Source organism: Salmo trutta, chromosome 30 (genome assembly GCF_901001165.1).
Source record: "Salmo trutta chromosome 30, fSalTru1.1, whole genome shotgun sequence".
Lineage (NCBI taxonomy): Eukaryota > Metazoa > Chordata > Actinopteri > Salmoniformes > Salmonidae > Salmo > Salmo trutta.
Window position 1 is genome coordinate 35,358,509 of NC_042986.1, and position 20,309 is coordinate 35,378,817.

The 20,309-nt window shown below is 43.7% G+C and overlaps 1 protein-coding gene across 2 annotated transcripts in view; it reads right to left on the bottom strand.

The window, feature by feature from the left end:
• Positions 1-20,309, bottom strand: part of si:dkey-32e6.6 (extracellular matrix protein 2) — a 39,499-nt gene that overhangs the window by 7,217 nt on the left and 11,973 nt on the right. For both annotated transcript variants that reach the window (XM_029723943.1, XM_029723942.1), the window contains exons 5-9: positions 18,113-18,228; positions 13,813-13,945; positions 13,444-13,601; positions 13,193-13,332; positions 719-1,045 (exon numbers count right to left, since the gene is read on the bottom strand). In XM_029723943.1, coding sequence (XP_029579803.1) covers positions 719-1,045; positions 13,193-13,332; positions 13,444-13,601; positions 13,813-13,945; positions 18,113-18,228 — 874 coding nt within the window. The remainder of the gene's footprint in view (positions 1-718; positions 1,046-13,192; positions 13,333-13,443; positions 13,602-13,812; positions 13,946-18,112; positions 18,229-20,309) is intronic.

The window sequence follows — 20,309 nt, forward strand, 5'->3', positions numbered from 1 at the left end:
ATCCAGGCTATCCAGGCAAAATCAGCAGGAGTCCGAGCTAAAGGTAAAGAACGCTAGCAGAGGCTAACAATGACTAAATGGCTAGTATCTAATTAGCTGGCTTGCTTCTGATGGAGGTTCCAGTTATAAGGTCTAAAGTTTAAAAAAATTGCTGATCCCTACCACATTGGGTGAGGTGGGTTGCAGGAATGTATATTTATTTCAAAAAGGGAAAAAAGAGATGTATATGAAAAAGACAATATTTACATGGGACGAAAACAAACACGTCTTACTGCTGCGCCATCTTGGATATATTGAGATGGTTTGGGATGAGTTGGACCGCAGAGTGAAGGAAAAGCAGCCAACAAGTGCTCAGCATATGTGGGAACTCCTTCAAGACTGTTGGAAAAGCATTCCAGTTGAAGCTGGTTAAGAGATTGCAAGAGTGTACAAAGCTGTCATCAAGGCAAAGGGTAGCTACTTTGAAGAATATATTAAATAAAAGATTTAACACTTTTTTGGTTACTACATGATTCCATATGTGTTATTTCATAGTTTTGATGTCTTCACTATTATTCTACAATGTAGAAAATAGTAAAAATAAAGAAAAACCCTTGAAGAGTAGGTGTTTCCAAACTTGGTACTGGTACTGTAGGTGGGGGTTCAGTTTGGCCACATTTACCCTTGGTGAGCACAGTACCTGCAGAGGTAGAGAAGGTTGGTAGCACTGGAGTCATACCTGATTTGGTTGTAGTCGAGCCTCAGCACCTGCAGGTTCCTAAACTGCCACACACTGCGAGGCACCGCCCCCAGACGGTTATTGTCCAATAGGAGCTCAACAAGCGATCGGTACATGCCCACAAAAGAAACTCCTTGCACTCCTTCGTCCCCTAGTGCATTGTGGGATAGGCGGAGGGACTCTAGGCCGGGGCGCAGGTGGCCAAAGACATACGCAGGGATTCGACCAATTGAGTTGTGTTGCAGGGTCAGCTGACGCAGAGGGCGGGGTAGGTAGAGGGGGACTGAGGTGAGGCTGTTATGAGAGAGGTCCAAGGCTTCAAGAGAACTAAGAGAGAGAGAAACAGAAACATATTTGGTTATTCAATATACAAAGTTTTATAAAGCGGAGTAAGAGCTATGGGACCAGTCTAATGGCTACTCTAACTTAGTTTTACAGAGCTCTTGGGTCAGATATAATGCTGAAAGTAGAGTTTACTGAGAAGCAGTAGACTTGGGAGTTTCCAGTGTTTTGGCTGTTAGATTGAGGAGTGGAGAGGTGTTGTTCTCTACAGAAACACATGCACGCTAGGAGTGGAAGGGTGTACTCTCTCCACAATGATTTGGCAGGAGAGGGCCCCTTGCTCCATCATTAACATGGAGCCATGTGGGGGGTAGTGAGGGTCCATAGGACGTGGAAATGGGGTGGTTAGGGCTATGTGGCCACGTTGAGTAACAGAACATAGACCATTAAAGAGGATTGCGGGAAGCCAGGGGGTGAGGAACGGGATGCTGTGTTTTGGGGGTAGTAATGGGGTAATATAACACAGGAAGACAGGGGGTAGGGGGTAAGAGAACACAGGAAGACAGAGGGTAGAGGGTGGTAGCGGGTAAGAGAACACCGAGCAGCTGGTGTGAGTTTACAGGGCAGGTCAAAGCAGGACAGATATCAAATTTCCTGTTACCTTACTGCCATTAACGCACAGCAGGGTGAACAGCCAATGAGCACAACACACTGGAGGCTGAACAACCAACAGGCTCAAAGCAGAGTAGGGTGTATAGCCAATGAGAAGAGAGATGAGCAGGGGCCCCTGGTGAGGTTGATTAGAGAGGCGTATGTGTGACTCACGTTATAATGTCAATACATATACGGAACCTCAACCCTCCTGCTCATCATGACCATCTTTGTACTCTTTGGTACATTAAGCAACAAAACGTTCATGTTTCTCCACATAAATCTGTTTTTTATTTAAATAAACCCTAATTGTTGTTGTGCAGGGAAATCTGGGATTTGATTATTACTGTTTATATTAACAAAAGTTTGTTCTCTTGTTCAAGCTGTTGTTCATATAGCAGAGGCTCAGCGAGGTCCAAAAATGATTTCAGGAATTCTTTGCTGAGTATTAGGGGTATTAAGTCAACAGGAGTGTCGTTAAATCCTACATTAATACAACCGTAAAGGTTTTACTGAAAACAGTGCAGCACCACAGGGGACTCAACACAATGACAGATTTAACCAAAAACACACCAGCACATTGCAGATAGACTGTATTGTCCAAAAAAATCAAGAACATTATATGTAGAATCATGTTTTTTTTATGTACACTAGAAACTCTGTGACCAGGATGGATTGAATGGAGCTCTAGGATAGAGTGAGTTTATGGCGGCTTACTAAACTCTGTTCAGAAATATAGCCAGGCTGCAGCTGCCTATCTCCATATGCTATTAATGAGAGGAGAGGAGAGGAGAAACACCCAGTCCCACACACTTCTGCTGCTTTTTGACTGGTGTGTACACCCTGATGTTGTTCTGGAGACATTGTGTTTCCATATCTAGGGCTGACAATGAACAGCAGAATCAACAGCCTCTGCATAATCAAAAACAGTTGCTTTGTGAGAAGGTGTTAAAGTTCACATATGTAAATGCAATCTCAAAAGTACCAGTGGCCTGGCTTTGGCCCCAAGTCAGAGGAGGTCCGCTGGAGCCATGGCCCAGGGAGACACGGGTGATGGCCTGCGTAGATGGTGGCTTTTTGGGTAAAACATTGTGGTAAATCCTGTATGGAAATGCACCATTGGAATCATCTTATCAACTTCATTGTCTTCTGATTATGTTAAACAGGTTAGAGTGAGTAGGAGAGATTACTATTGAATCAATACTGTCTTTACTATTGAATCAATACTGTCTTTGTTGATTGTTTTAGATAAGTGTTCTTTCCATCTTCCCATTGACTTCAAGCCAGGGATGTTTACTGACTATCAAGTGGACCTGGCTAGAGCTGTGTGTGCTTTGACACGGACAAGAGTAATCAATCTAATGGTCCGTTCCTCCTCGGGGAGCTGAGATCTAACGAGAACCAGGAGAGGGAGCTGGTAGCAGTCACACACAAACACACACAAAAACACACACACACGCCCTGTCTCCTCTGTTTCATCTGCCTGGGGCTGAGACGTACCATGTCAGTGTTATACAACCAGGCTTATGCAAGCTGCTCGCTAGCCAGACTAACCACACTGCTCCCGAGTGGATCAGCGTCTCCCGAGTGGTGCAGAGGTCTAAGGCACTGCATCTCAGTGCTAGAGGTGTCACTACAGACACCCTGGTTCGAATCCAGGCCGTATCACAACCAGCTGGGATTGGGAGTCCAATAGGGCGGTGCACCATTGTCCCAGTGTCGACCGGGTTTGGCCGGTGTAGGCCGTCATTGTAAATAAGAACTGACTTGCCTAGTTAATAAAGGTTAAATAAAAATACAAAAACTAACCAGGATTAACTACACTAAACAGGTTAACCACACTAACAATGTTCCCTCAAAAAATGTTGGGGACTGAGCAAATGTCAGGTCTGCTGAGCACAAACTTGAATGTTGTGAAAATTCGGTGCAACTTCCAGCGTGCTTTTACTATGAACACTAAGGCTGTACCCACTTTAACGTACAGTGGTCAAGTAGGCTACTGTGGCTATTTTATCATAATGCAGGCCTACCAGAGTAGTCTACCATTACATTTTTTTTGAGAAAATGCATCCCATAACATTTTAACATGGAATTAGCTGTTCTATCATTCAGCCTAAAGTAGCAGATAATGTGTGGTGTTCAATGTAGGCCTACGTTCCATGAGACTTTTGAAAAAACATGCAGGGCTTCGCATTAACCTGTTTATCCACTTGTCCTTCAGACAAGGAGGTGACTGAAAATGTTGTCTTTTTATTTATTACCTTTATTTAACCAGGTAGGCTAGTTGAGAACAAGTTCTCATTTACAACTGCGACCTGGCCAAGATAAAGCATAGCAATTCAACACATACAACAACACAGAGTTACACATGGAATAAACAAAACATACAGTCAATAATACAGTAGAACAAAAGAAAACAAAAAGTCTATATACAGTGAGTGCAAATGAGGTAAGTTAAGGCAATAAATAGGCCATGGTGGCGAAGTAATTACAATATAGCAATTAAACACTGGAATGGTAGATGTGCAGAAGATGAATGTGCAAGTAGAGATACTGGGGTGCAAAGGAGCAAGATAAATAAATAAATACAGTATGGGGATGAGGTAGGTAGATAGATGGGCTGTTTACAGATGGGCTATGTACAGGTGCAGTGATCTGTGAGCTGCTCTGACAGCTGATGCTTAAAGCTAGTGAGGGAGATATGAGTCTCCAGCTTCAGAGATTTTTGCAGTTCGTTCCAGTCATTGGCAGCAGAGAACTGGAAGGAAAGACGACCAAAGGAGGAATTGGCTTTGGGGGTGACCAGTGAGATATACCTGCTGGAGCGCGTGCTACGAGTGGTTTGCTGCTATGGTGACCAGTGAGCTGAGATAAGGCAGGGCTTTACCTAGCAGAGACTTGTAGATAACCTGTAGCCAGTGGGTTTGGTGACGAGTATGAAGCGAGGGCCAACCAACGAGAGCATACAGGTCGCAATGGTGGGTAGTGTATGGGGCTTTGGTGACAAACAGATGGCACTGTGATAGACTGCATCCAGTTTGTTGAGTAGAGTGTTGGAGGCTATTTTATAGATGACATCACCGAAGTCGAGGATCGGGAGGATGGTCAGTTTTACGAGGGTATGTTTGGCAGCATGAGTGAAGGATGCTTTGTTGCAATATAGGAAGCCAATTCTAGATTTAATTTTGGATTGGAGATGCTTAATGTGAGTCTAGAAGGAGAGTTTACAGTCTAACCAGACACCTAGGTATTTGTAGTTGTTCACGTATTCTAAGTCAGAGCCGTCCAGAGTAGTGATGCTGGACAGGCGAGCAGGTGCGGGCAGTGATCGATTTGGATAGCATGCATTTAGTTTTACTTGCGTTTTAAGAGCAGTTGGAGGCCACGGAAGGAGAGTTGTATGGCATTGAAGCTCGTCTGGAGGTTAGTTAACACAGCGTCCAAAGAGGGGCCAGAAGTATACAGAATGGTGTCGTCTGCGTAGAGGTGGATCAGAGAATCACCAGAAGCAAGAGCAACATCATTGATGTATACAGAGAAGAGAGTCGGCCCGAGAATTGAACCCTGTGGCACACCCATAGAGACTGCCAGAGGTCCGAACAACAGGCCCTCCTATTTGACACACTGAACTCTATCAGAGAAGTAGTTGGTAAACCAGGCGAGGCAATCATTTGAGAAACCAAGGCTGTCGAGTCTGCCAATAAGAATGTGGTGATTGACAGAGTCGAAAGCCTTAGCCAGGTCGATGAATACGGCTGCACAGTAATGTCTCTTATCGATGGCGGTTATGATGTCGTTTAGGACCTTCAGCGTGGCTGAGGTGCACCCATGACCAGCTCTGAAACCAGATTGCATAGCGGAGAAGGTACGGTGGGATTCGAAATGGTCGGTAATCGGTTTGTTAACTTGGCTTTCGAAGACCTTAGAATAAACAAAACATGATGCAAGAAACGACTTTACAAAATAAAATGCATTATTATTCCCATACCATTATTACAGAGAATCAGACAAATCATGCTACCTTCTGCCTATTGGCTACTTAGCTTATTCAAGCCTGTCTCAAAATACAACACTGCCCCTTTTAAGACAAAAAAAAGCTCCTGACTTTCTTTTCAAAGATGTATAGAAATGTAAACATTGTGTGCTCTTGTAGGAAGCAATCACTTCTCCATTGCTGACTACAAATGATCTATAACTGGGCTACTAACTCACTAACTATTAAAGGATATGAACAAAATGTGCACACGTAGCTACATGCAGCTCTCGCTCTGATCTCAAAACAAGCATATCTACTCACGACCACTCATGCTGTAAACACAGTCCAGTTCAAAGTAAATGGCACAGATCCACACAGTACCAGTCAAAAGTTTGGACACACCTTCTCATTCCAGGGTTTTCTTTATTTTTACTACTTTCTACAATAATAGCGAAGACATCAAAACTATGAAATAACACATATGGAATCATGTAGTAACCAAAATTGTTAAACAAATCAATATATAGATTCTTCAGAGTAGCCACTCTTTGCCTTGATGAAAGTTTTGTACACTCTTGCAATTCTCTCAACCAGCTTTATGAGGTAGTCAACTGGAATGCATTTCAATTAACAGGTGTGCTTTGTTAAAAGTTAATTTGTGGAATTTCTTTCCTTCGTAATGCGTTTGAGCCAATCAGTTGTTTTGTGACAAGGTAGGGGTGGTATACAGAAGATATCCCTATTTGGTAATGCTGATGCTCCAGATATTCAACTTGTCTAAAGAAGGCCAGTTGTATTGCTTCTTTAATCAGAACAACCATTTTCAGCTGTGCTAACATAATTGCAAAAGGGTTTTCTAATGATCAATTAGCCTTTTAAAATTATAAACTTGGATTAGCTAACACAGTGTGCCATTGGAACACAGGAGTGATGGTTGCTGATAATGGGCCTCTGTATGGCTATGTAGATATTCCCCCCAAAAATCTGCCGTTTCCAGCTACAATAGCGATTTACAACATTAACAATGTCTACACTGTATTTCTGATACATTTTATGTTGTTTTAATGGACAATTTTTTTGTTGCTTTTCTTTCAAAAACAAAGACATTTCTAAGGGACCCCAAACTTTTGAATGATAGTGTAGGTCTACTGCAGCTCTGACTGGTTATGATGCACCGGTCTGGGTAGAGTATGGCTGAGTCATGCTGTGTCAATGCAATAGAAGTCTACTCCGATGTGTTCTGCCTACAAAAAAAATGTCTTGCATAATTAGTTTTGCATACTAAGTCTTGCATAGTTCGTTTGGTTTCGGTATGTTGCATTAAAAGTGACTAATATTGCGTTGATTCGATCACAATTGCCACAGTAAAGGGAAACGTTGATGGCGTTAACTAACAGGGAAATCTCGAAAAAGTTGAGTGAAGTTCAAGCTCGTCTTTCTCTCCATGGGGAGATATTTCTTCTGCTGCTGTCCTGGGGGAGCCGCGCTGCAGTCTCGGGGCTACTGCACGCACAAGCACGCGCGTAGCGTAGGGGGAACAATGCACACTAACCAGACTAACCAGGATAACCATACTAACCAGGCCAGCAACACTAACCAGGATAACCACACTAACCAGGATAACCTTACTAACCAGGCCAGCAACACTAACCAGGATAACCTTACTAACCAGGCCAGCAACACTAACCATACTAACCAGGATAACCACACTAACCAGGCCAGCAACACTAACCAAGATAACCAGGCTAGCCAGGATAGCCACACTAACCAGGATAACCACAGTATCTAGCCACTAACTGTGATGAGAAGGATTTCATTAAAAACAGGAAGCATCATCAGGATGTGCCAGGGATTACCACATCCCTATTCAATTAAACGCTGAAACCAGAGAGCCATTACTAATCAAAAACATCCAAGCAAATGTGTTGTCATCGCAAAACTTGATAATAACTGACATAAACCCAAATCACACAAACAAACATACACACTCATGAACTGTACACAATGTAAAACACAGTGGCCAAAACACACACTCTCACAGAATGAGTTATGTTATGTGAAGACAGCAAGCCTTAGGGGATAACCATGGCTCACCTTTAGTAGGTGTACAATACGTAACACACACACACACACACACACACACACACACACACACACACACACACAGAGAGTGGATGGATTCCTCTGATCAGCACTCTTATTATTGAAACCAGACTCTTCGTCCAACCTGGCTCATCCTACGGCTATGATAACTGCTAAGAGCTTCTATAGCCTCAGTAACGTCTGTAGCTGTAGTTTATGGAGGTATTTAAGGGGGTAGGTGGTGAGGATATATTGTATTTATTTGTATGTATTAGGGATTCCCATGAGCTGCTGCCAATCTTCCTGGGGTCCAAACACATTAAGGCACTTACATTACACATAAAACACAAGATACAACAGTACATCATAGAACGTTAAACATTAGAGATTGCAGGATTATTTAGATGGTTGGTGATTTAGACTGACAGGTTCCAAATGAGAGAGAAATATTAAAGTCTGTGTGTTTGTGTGTGTGCACATGCGTTAAGATGAAAGCGAGCAGAGGGAGTTGTGCCCTAGAGGAGGAATGGCTAATTTCACAGCAACAGGATTTATGCCTGGATAATAGTAGGTTACTGCAGGGGCCTGGTTACATTACACACCTACTGTATATGCACACAGGCAAACTTAGGAGCTGAGAAAACACAAATAAATAATGGTAGTGGATGGTAGTTATAATGGAGGTGTTAGCAGAGACACAGAGAGAGAAACAGAGGGAGAGAGAGTGAAAGACAGATACAGATGAAAGGAAGAGAGAGAAAAAGAAAGAGAGAGAGCGAGAAAGGGAAAGAGAAAGAAAGAGGGAAAGATAAATAGAGAGAAAGAAAGTAAGTCAAAAATAATGTGTTGCAAAAAAGGCCCAGTCGCCAGGACCAGAAATACAAATTCCATCTAGACACCGTTGCACTAGACCACACAAAAAAACTATACATACCTTGGCCTAAACATCAGCGCCACAGGTAACTTCCACAAAGCTGTGAATGAGATGAGAGACAAGGCAAAAAGGGCCTTCTATGCCATCAAAAGTAACATCAAATTCGACATACCAATTAGGATCTGGCAAAAAATACTTGAATCAGTTATAGAACCCATTGCCCTTTATGGTTGTGAGGTCTGGGGTCTGCTCACCAACCAGGAGTTCACAAAATGGGACAAACACCAAATTGAGACTGCATGCAGAATTCTGTAAAAATATCCTCTCTGTACAATGTAAAACACCAAATAATGCATGCAGAGCAGAATTACGCCGATACCCGCTAATAATCAAAATCCAGAAAAAAGCCGTTAAATTCTACAACCACCTAAAAGGAAGCGATTCCCAAACCTTCCATAACAAAGCCATCACCTACAGAGACATGAACCTGGAGAAGAGCCCCCTAAGCAAGCTGGTCCTGGGGCTCTGTTCACAAACACAAACAGACTCCACAGAGCCCCAGGACAGCAACACAATTAGACCCAACCAAATCATGAGAAAACAAAAAGATACACAAAAAAAATTACATTGGACACATTGGGAAAAAAATACAAAAAAACAGAGCAAACTGGAATGCTATTTGTCCCTAAACAGAGAGTACACAGAGGCAGAATACCTGACCACTCTGACTGACCCAACCTTAAGGAAAGCTTTGACTATGAACAGACTCAGTGAGCATAGCCTTGCTATTGAGAAAGGCCGCCGTAGGCAGACCTGGCTCTCAAGAGAAGACAGGCTATGTGCACACTACCCACAAAATGAAGTGGAAACTGAGTTGCACTTCGTAACCTCCTGCCAAATGTATGACCATATTAGAGACACATATTTCCCTCAGAATACACAGATCCACAAAAAATTTGAAAACAAACCCAATTTTGATAAACTCCTATATCTACTGGGTGAAATACCACAGTGTGCCATCACAGCAGCAAGATTTGTGACCTGTTGCCACAATAAAAGGTCAACCAGTGAAGAACAAACACCATTGTAAATACAACCCATATTTATGTTAATTTATTTTCCATTTTGTACTTTAACTATTTGCACATCGTTACAACACTGTATATTTGCACAACATGAGACTTGTAATGTCTTTATTCTTTTGGAACTTCTGTGAGTGTAATGTTTGCTGTTCATTTTTATTTTTTATCTCACTTTTGTTTATTATCAACTGCATTTGCTTTGGCAATGTTAACAGTTGCTTCCTTGAATTGAATTAAATTGAGAGAGATGTAGAGCGAGACTTAGAGCAAGACAGAGACATGGAGAGAGACAGAGACATGGAGAGAGACAGAGACATGGAGAGAGACAGAGACATGGAGAGGGACAGAGACATGGAGAGAAACAGAGACATGGAGAGAGACAGAGACATGGAGAGGGACAGAGACATGGAGAGGGACAGAGACATGGAGAGGGACAGAGACATGGAGAGAGACAGAGACATGGAGAGGGACAGAGACATGGAGAGGGACAGAGACATGGAGAGAGACAGAGACATGGAGAGGGACAGAGACATGGAGAGGGACAGAAACATGGAGAGGGACAGAGACATGGAGAGAAACAGAGACATGGAGAGGGACAGAGACATGGAGAGGGACAGAGACATGGAGAGGGACAGAGACATGGAGAGAGACAGAGACATGGAGAGGGACAGAGACATGGAGAGGGACAGAGACATGGAGAGAGACAGAGACATGAAGAGGGACAGAGACATGGAGAGGGACAGAGACATGGAGAGGGACAGAGACATGGAGAGGGACAGAGACATGGAGAGGGACAGAGACATGGAGAGGGACAGAGACATGGAGAGAAACAGAGACATGGAGAGAAACAGAGACATGGAGAGAGACAGAGACATGGAGAGGGACAGAGACATGGAGAGGGACAGAGACATGGAGAGGGACAGAGACATGGAGAGAGACAGAGACATGGAGAGGGACAGAGACATGGAGAGGGACAGAGACATGGAGAGGGACAGAGACATGGAGAGAAACAGAGACATGGAGAGAAACAGAGACATGGAGAGAGACAGAGAGACAGAAAGGAAGAGAGAAGAGAAAGAGAGAGGAAGAGTGAAACAAAAGACAGACTGAGACCCAGACAGAGGTGAAAGAACTGTGGTGAATGAAAGAGAAGCTTTAATACAGAAATACTCTTCTTTATCCACTAAGCTCAGGAGGGGAAATTAGAAAAAGATTGCCAAGAAAAGTAATATTTAACACACACATACACGCACGCACACAAACACACAAACACACACACACACACACACACACACACATGCACATACACACACAAACACATCCCCTGACAGACACAAAGCTCAGTTTATGTGGGAGAATAGAACGACCTAAAGCCCAGGCAGTCTCAGGAGCAAATCAGGGTTGGGGTCAATTCCACTTCAATTCAATTCAGGAAGTACACGGAAATTCCAATTCCAATTATTTTCAATACTTTTCAATAAGAAACATTTGGAATTGGAATTTGGTTTACTTTCTGAATTGAAATGGAATTGACCCCAACCCTGGCTCAAACTCATATACACAACCCTCACCTCTGACCCCCAGACTTGGGTGAAATACTGACTCCACTCAATGAAAACATTGTGGAGCAAAGTGGGAAAATCAGTCTCCAAGCATTCTGTCAGTATAAACGTTCATAAACCTGTCAGATGGCCAGAACTCCAACCATGTATCTAACCTCTGACCCCTACTAACCCCTACCTACAGTAGGTGCCCTACCCAATTAACCCCTGACCTTATTAACCCATGGGCCCTCACGCTACAGACAGTCAATAGGCATCCAGGAAGTACCTGATAGGTTTATCTGTTTTACATTACGGGTACTTTGGCAACACTTATGCAAACACACAGTTTCTCTCTGCCTTTCTTCATCCTCCTCCCTTCTGCCTTTCTTCATCCTCCTCCCTTCTGCTCTCTTCATCCTCCTCCCTTCTGCCTTTCTTCATCCTCCTCCCTTCTGCCTTTCTTCATCCTCCTCCCTTCTGCCTTTCTTCATCCTCCTCCCTTCTGCCTTTCTTCATCCTCCTCCCTTCTGCCTTTCTTCATCCTCCTCCCTTCTGCCTTTCTTCATCCTCCTCCCTTCTGCCTTTCTTCATCCTCCTCCCTTCTGCCTTTCTTCATCCTCCTCCCTTCTGCCTTTCTTCATCCTCCTCCCTTCTGCCTTTCTTCATCCTCCTCCCTTCTGCCTTTCTTCATCCTCCTCTGCCTTCTTCATCCTCCTCCTTCTGCCTTTCTTCATCCTCCTCCCTTCTGCTTTCTTCATCCTCCTCCCTTCTGGCCTTTCTTCATCCTCCCTCCCTTCTGCCTTCTTCTTCTGCCCTCCCTTCTGCCTTTCTCATCCTCCTCCCTTCTGCCTTTCTTCATCCTCCTCCCTTCTGCCTTCTTCATCCTCCTCCCTTCTGCCTTTCTTCAGCCTCCTCCCTTCTGCCTGCCTTTCTTCATCCTCCTCCCTTCTGCCTTTCTTCATCCTCCTACGCCTTCTGCCTTTCTTCATCCTCCTCCCTTCTGCCTTTCTTCATCCTCCTCCCTTCTGCCTTTCTTCATCCTCCTCCCTTCTGCCTTTCTTCATCCTCCTCCCTTCTGCCTTTCTTCATCCTCCTCCCTTCTGCTCTCTTCTCATCCATTTTCTTGCTGCCTTTTTCCTTTCTACCTTCTTTTCCTCAACACCACTCTCACACACCCTTTCTTTCTCTCTCTCCTCTCTGTGTGTATTTTTTCTCCCGAAGCTCTTGCTGTGGTTCGCAAGGATCCCACGGAGCAAGGGATAAACCCACTGGAATTCACTATATTTAAACAAGACACACACACACACACACACAAAACACCCTTTCCTTCCCTTCATCACATATTTGTTCTCCTGAGTACACAGGGTCAGTTGTCACAGTCTATCGGACTCACGTGTGTGTGTGTGTGTGTGTGTGTGTGTGTGTGTGTGTGCGCGTGTGTGTGTGTGTGTGTGTGTGTGTGTGTGTGTGTGTGTGTGTGTGTGTGTGTGTGTGTGTGTGTGTGTGTGTGTGTGTGTGTGTGTGGCTGTCAAGATAATAATGACAGGTTTGAACCCTGTGTACTGTAGAGATGCTTATCTGACTAAACAGCAGGAATTCACACACACACACACACACACACACACACACACGTGTGTGTGTACATCAGCACAAGCAGGAGAGTAATGATTTTACATCAAACAGAACGAACCAGGAAAATCTGAGGTGCTGATTCTCAAGCACAGTACACCCTCCGGCGGGTGATGTAGGTACTACAAGCCATTCTATAACAAATGGTGTTTGTTTCATTAATCAATTGTTGATATAGTCCCAAAGTGTTTTGCATGTCAGCAATCAAGTTTAAGATATATAACTTTTAAAATTCTGAAATAAAGCCAGTATGATGCCTTTCGTGTCATATGATCTGGCATGAATTCATTTTTGGATAGGTGGGTCAATGGATAGATTGATTATTTTCTTAATGAATTTCTTAATTGAACTCACGTTAGTTTGACCCAGGCCCGGTTTGAGATGCTGCCCTCATGCAGCAGGTTGTGACTAAGGTCTAAAACTCTCAGTTTGGCCAATTCACTCAGAACCCCCTCTGGTACCTCCTGTAACTGGTTATCACGCATCCTCAGCTCCTACGCACACACACACACACACACACACACAGATATTTAGACGCACATAATATAGAAACACACAAGAATGTATTGTAAGAATGTTCTGGATGGTGATGAGGAGACTCTGACCTGTAGGGAGCGGGGCAGGCCGAGGGGGAGGGAGCGGAACCTGTTCGTGTCCAAGCGCAGGTACTGGACCCTCCTCAGCGGCTTGAAGGTCAAAGGGGACATGTTGCCGTCATGGAAAAGGTTCTCCTCTAGCTCCAGAGACAACAGATGGAACAGACCTGGGGGACGCACACAAAAACACACACACACACACACACACAAAGACAGATAAACACACACAAACACACGCACACAGACATACACACACAAACACACGCACACAGACATACACACATACACAAACTGATACTTATGAGTGTCACAAAGAAGTGTGTGTGTGTGTTATATACGGGGGATTAAATCAACCTTCGACCTCTCTGAAACACACACCTTTGAAGCTGTAAGGGGTGAGTCTGGTGATCTTGTTGTCATTCATCTTGAGCTCCTCCAGTGACGGTGGCAGCAGTGGGATCCGTGTCAGCTGGTTATCATCTAGGTTAAGCCTCCTCAGCCGGGTCAGATTCTACCAGGGAGTACAGAAAAAGAAGAGGAGAAAAACGGTTTAGATTACTGTTACTGGAAATCTAGCTTGACCCTGATCTTTATTTAGCGCATGTATTGGTCTGGTCTGGTTGATCTGTACCCAGTGAAAGCAGTGAGCTGTGTCACTCTCCCAGTAACTCTGCCCTGTTCCTCTTGCCTCTGTCATTACTGGATGAACGGATATCATGAAATCATTCATTCTTAAAATAATCTCTTCATCTCAATCCCATTGGCTGTAGTCATGTACTATATTTCACTTGAACATGTGTACACACACACACACACACACACACACACTTAGCTGATCTCTTACAGTTTTTGACAATTGCTTACGCGATTTCTGAAACTATGGCTCCTTTTCTCTAGACTCTACACACAACCCCAAAACACACACACCTGCAAAACATCACACATCTCTTGCAAAACCAAACACTTACCAAAATGGTGTTTTTGCATCAAAACTCTACACACAAACCAAATGATTAGCACTTATACACGCCAACTACACACGGATGTGACAAATGTAAAACATTACTCTTGTCTTTTGTATGTTCAGTGCGCAGTGGAGTCCACAACAGTTTGTCATAGCACTCACACATACATGTATGTGCACAAATATATACAGTATGTATGCATATTCAGTATATAGTTACGCTATAAACAGAAATGCAAGGTGGGGGGGGAAAAAATTATTTCTCAAAACATTGTATTTTCATCCATATTTCGGGATGAACAGTAACAGACAAAACAAATACAGTAGAAGATAAACAAATAGGCTTGTTACTGTAATGAACAAAAACAATGAGGGTGCATCCTGTCTCCTATTTGGGTCTGGCCACAGCACCTCAACATCACAAGTGATCTCTCTGGCTAAACAGCAGGGGAAGTAGAGTCTGGAGTGGCGTATCCAGCACTGGCATGTCCCCTCATCTGTCACCACAGGCCTCCTCCATCGCCTGGAGAAAGGGTATGCATTGGTGAGGTTGCCGATCACATACCTTCCAACGCCACGCTAAAAATAACTCTTCTATTGGGTTTAGAAATGGAGAATATGGTGGCAGGTTGAGCGTCAAAGCTTGTGAATGGTCAATTAACCAATTGCGGACCTGAGCAGCCCGGTGGAAACTTACGTTGTCCCAGATGACAACAAATCTGGACTACTCTGGCCCATTCCTCTGGTCATTGGGAATGAGGATATTATGCAGGGTGTCAAGGAAGGTGATAATGTGGGCAGTATTGTAAGGACCAAGAGTGGCATGATGATCAAGGACACTGTTCTGACTAATGGCTGTACACATTGTGATGTTGCCGCGACGCTGTCCAGGGACATTGACGATGGCGCAGTGTTTCTTCCCCTGCATCTTGTTTTGGCTATGTTAAAGCCGACCTCATCAATGTAGACTAAATCATGATGCTCTGCAGCAGCATCTAGTTTCATAACTCTCTGAAACAGACAAGACAAAACATTATTGTATGACAGTATGAATAGACATAGAGCAGTCAATATGCAGCACAATACACTGGAATACAGCACCAATGACAGGATAGTACAGCTTACTTGTATGTATTCATAGCGCAGTTGTTTCACTCTGTCAGAATTTCTCTCAAATGGTACTCTGTAGAGCTGCTTCATATGACTCTGATGGCGTTTCAGGAGACGGCCAATTGAGGATAAACTAACCTTATTTATGTTACTGAATGTTGTGTTGTCAGTGATAATGTGGTGTCAGTGATAATGTGTGTGAAATGACCATATTCACTATGTGTTGTTCCTGCTCTGAACAGCCGGTTTCTTCCTCCATTGAAGGATCGTCTAGCAATTCTGCAAAAACATGATGTGAATGGTTAGGGTGCAAGATTTCTTTCGGTATGAAATGAAATGTTACTGTAGGGCATGTGCTGCAAGTGCTGCAGTGCTGTAAGTACAGTAACATGGTATAGGGGGTAGGTTTACTTACCTGTTCTCATTTCAAAATGTCCGGATGATACTAGCTGCAGTGTAGTAGCTCAAGTTAGGCTGGACCCTCTGCCCAGCCTCCCTGAAACTCAAACCATGGTTGACCACATGATCAACCAAAGTGGCCCGGATCTCATCTGTGATTGTTTTCCTTCCTCCTCTTCCTTGTCCCACTCCTCGTCCTCTTCCCCCTCCTCGTCCTTGTCCTTGTCTTCCTCCTCTTCCTCCACCTCCTCGTTGTCCTCCTCCGTGTCCTCCTCCTCGTCCTCCTCCTCCTCGTTGTCCTCCTCCGTGTCCTCCTCCTCTTCCTCCACCTCCTCATTGTCCTCCTCCGTGTCCTCGTCCTCCTCCTTGTCCTCCTCCTCTTCCTCCACCTCCTCGTTGTCCTCCTCCGTGTCCTCCTCCTCGTCCTCCTCCTCCTCATTGTCCTCCTCGTGTCCTCGTCCTCCTCCTTGTCCTCCTCCTCTTCCTCCACCTCCTCGTTGTCCTCCTCCGTGTCCTCCTCCTCGTCCTCCTCCTCCTCGTTGTCCTCCTCCTCTTCCTCCACCTCCTCGTTGTCCTCCTCCGTGTCCTCCTCCTCGTCCTCCTCCTCGTTGTCCTCCTCCGTGTCCTCCTCCTCTTCCTCCACCTCCTCATTCTCCTCCTCTTCCTCCACCTCCTCATTGTCCTCCTCCGTGTCCTCCTCCTCATCCTCCTCATTGTCCTCCTCCGTGTCCTCGTCCTCCTCCTTGTCCTCCTCCTCTTCCTCCACCTCCTCGTTGTCCTCCTCCGTGTCCTCCTCCTCGTCCTCCTCCTCCTCATTGTCCTCCTCCGTGTCCTCGTCCTCCTCCTTGTCCTCCTCCTCTTCCTCCACCTCCTCGTTGTCCTCCTCCGTGTCCTCCTCCTCTTCCTCCACCTCCTCGTTGTCCTCCTCGGTGTCCTCCTCCTCGTCCTCCTCCTCCTCATTGTCCTCCTCCTCGTCCTCCTCCTCTTCCTCCACCTCCTCATTGTCCTCCTCCGTGTCCTCGTCCTCCTCCTCTTCCTCCACCTCCTCCGTGTCCCCCTCCTCTTCCTCCACCTCCTCGTTGTCCTCCTCCTCGTCCTTATCGTTGTCCTCGTTCTCGTCCCCCTCTTACTCTCACTCCTCTAACTCTCCAATATTGGCCTCCATTGTTGTCCAAGCCAAGAACCTAACCTGAAGCCTATTTATAGTGCTCAAGCTCTGATTTCTTAGTGAAGAAATGAGCTATAAGTGTTTTCACATGTGAGCACTGGGTGTAGGTAATCGGTAAATGAGTGTGACATTTTGAATGGCAGTGTTTCCCAAACGAAACACAAGACCTGTTAGTTTTGAATGATGTGTCTAATGTAAATAACTGTGTTTCAGTGTTTTGCGATAAGTGTGTTTTACAGACAGTTTTGCAGACTTGGTATGAAGATAACGTACATGAGTTAATGGTTTCACTGAGAGTGCCTCAAGTACCAGTTTTAAGTGTGTAAGAGATTGTGAAAAATCTGTAAGAGGAGCCAATACACCAGAGTGTGCTCCTGCTGTAGTCTGTCAGCCAGTTACCAGCTGCTATTATAGAGTATACTGACTCAGTTACTGTCAGCCAGTTACCAGCTGCTATTATAGAGTATACATGTACTGACTCAGTTACTGTCAGCCAGTTACCAGCTGCTATTATAGAGTATACTGACTCAGTTACTGTCAGCCAGTTACCAGCTGCTATTATAGAGTATACTGACTCAGTTACTGTCAGCCAGTTACCAGCTGCTATTATAGAGTATACTGACTCAGTTACTGTCAGCCAGTTACCAGCTGCTATTATGGAGTATACATGTACTGACTCAGTTACTGTCAACCAGTTACCAGCTGCTATTATAGAGTATACTGACTCAGTTACTGTCAACCAGTTACCAGCTGTTATTATGGAGTATACTGACTCAGTTACTGTCAGCCAGTTACCAGCTGCTATCATAGAGTATACTGACTCAGTTACTGTCAACCAGTTACCAGCTGTTATTATGGAGTATACTGACGCAGCTACTGTCAGCCATTTACCACTTGCTATTATAGGAATGTGCTGACTCATGCAGGACTGCCCTGGTCATTTAGCAGATGCATCTAGAGATCTCAAACCCCCAACCCTTACACTCCAGCAGGTCTTTCATACAACATGGTAGGGGTGGAAAGCTGGTGAGACTTACAGAGAAGAGGTGGTGGCTGAGTGAGTCGTCATCCAGTCGGTTTTTGCTCAGATCTATACTCTCCAGGTTGGGAAGACCAGAGAAACCCCGCGAGGCAATAAGACTGATGTTGTTCTCTGTCAGACACACATATAGAGGTACAATCACACTAACATTTACAATAATATACTCACTAATATATACACTAATATACACACTGACATATACACTCTAATATACATACTAATATATACACTGACATATACAGTAATATACACACTAATATATACACTAATATACACACTGACATATACACTCTAATATACATACTAATATATACACTGACATATACAGTAATATACACACTAATATATACACTAATAAACACACTGACATACACTCTAATATACATACTAATATATACACTGACATATACAGTAATATACACACTAATATATACACTAATATACACACTGACATATACACTCTAATATACATACTAATATATACACTGACATATACAGTAATATACACACTAATATATACACTAATATACACACTGACATATACACAGTGACATATACACCAATATGCACACTAATATACACACTGACATACATTAATATACTCACTAATATATACACTAATATACAGTTGAAGTCGGAAGTTTACATACACCTTAGCCAAATACATTTAAACCCAGTTTTTCACAATTCCTGACATTTAATCCTAGCAAATATTCCCTGTCTTAGGTCAGTTAGGATCACCACTTTATTTTAAGAATGTGAAATGTCAGAATTATTTCTTTATTTAATTTTTTATATCACCTTTATTTAACCAGGTAGGCCAGTTGAGAACAAGTTCTCATTTACAACTGCGACCTGGCCAAGATAAAGCAAAGCAGTGCGACACAAACAATAACACAGAGTTACACATGGAATAAACAAGCGTACAGTCAATAACACAATAGAAAAAAAAGAAAGCCTACATACAGTGTGTGCAAATGGCGTGAGGAGGTAAGGCAATAAATAGGCCATAGTAGCAAGTAATTACAATTTAGCAAATTAACACTGCAGTGATAGATGTGCAGATGATGATGTGCAAGTAGAAATACTGGTGTGCAAAAGAGCAGAAAAGTAAATAAAACAATGTGGGGATGAGGTAAGTAGATTGGATGGGCTATTTACAGATGGGCTATGTACAGCTGCAGCGATCGGTTAGCTGCTCGGATAGCTGATGTTTAAAGTTAGTGAGGGAAATATAAGTCTCCAGCTTCAGCAATATTTTTTATTTATTTTGCAATTCGTTCCAGTCATTGGCAGCAGAGAACTGGAAGGAAAAGCGGCCAAAGAGGTGTTGGCTTTGGGGATGACCAGTGAGATATACCTGCTGGAGCGCGTACTATTGGTGAGTGTTGTTATCGTGACCAGTGAGCTGAGATAAGGCGGCGCTTTACCTTTTAAAAATAGTAGAGTGAATGATTTATTTCAGGTTTTATTTCTTTCATCACATTCCCAGTGGGTCAGAAGTTTACATACACTCAAATAGTATTTGAGTGTATGTAATTGCCTTTAAATTGTTTAACGTGGGTCAAACTTTTTGGGTAGCCTTACACAACCTTTTCACAATAAAATGGGTGAATTTGGCCCATTCCTCCTGACAGAGCTGGTGTAACTGAGTCAGGTTTGTAGTCCTCCTTGCTCGCACACACTTTTTCAGTTCTGCCCACAAGTTTTATATAGGTTTGAGGTCAGGGCTTTGTGATAGCCACTCCCATATCTTGACTTTGTTGTCCTTAAGCCATTTTGCCACAAATTTGGAAGTACAGTGAGAGAAAAAACGTATTTGATCCCCTGCTGATTTTGTACGTTTGCCCACTGACAAAGAAATGATCAGTCTATAATTTTAATGGTAGGTTTATTTGAACAGTGAGAGACAGAATAACAACAACAAAAATCCAGAAAAACGCATGTCAAAAATGTTATAAAATGATTTGCATTTTAATGAGGGAAATAAGTATTTGACCCCTCTGCAAAACATGACTTAGTACTTGGTGGCAAAACCCTTGTTGGCAATCACAGAGGTCAGACGTTTCTTGTAGTTGGCCACCAGGTTTGCACACATCTTAGGAGGGATTTTGTCCCACTCCTCTTTGTAGATCTTCTCCAAGTCATTAAGGTTTCGAGGCTGACGTTTGGCAACTCTAACCTTCAGCTCC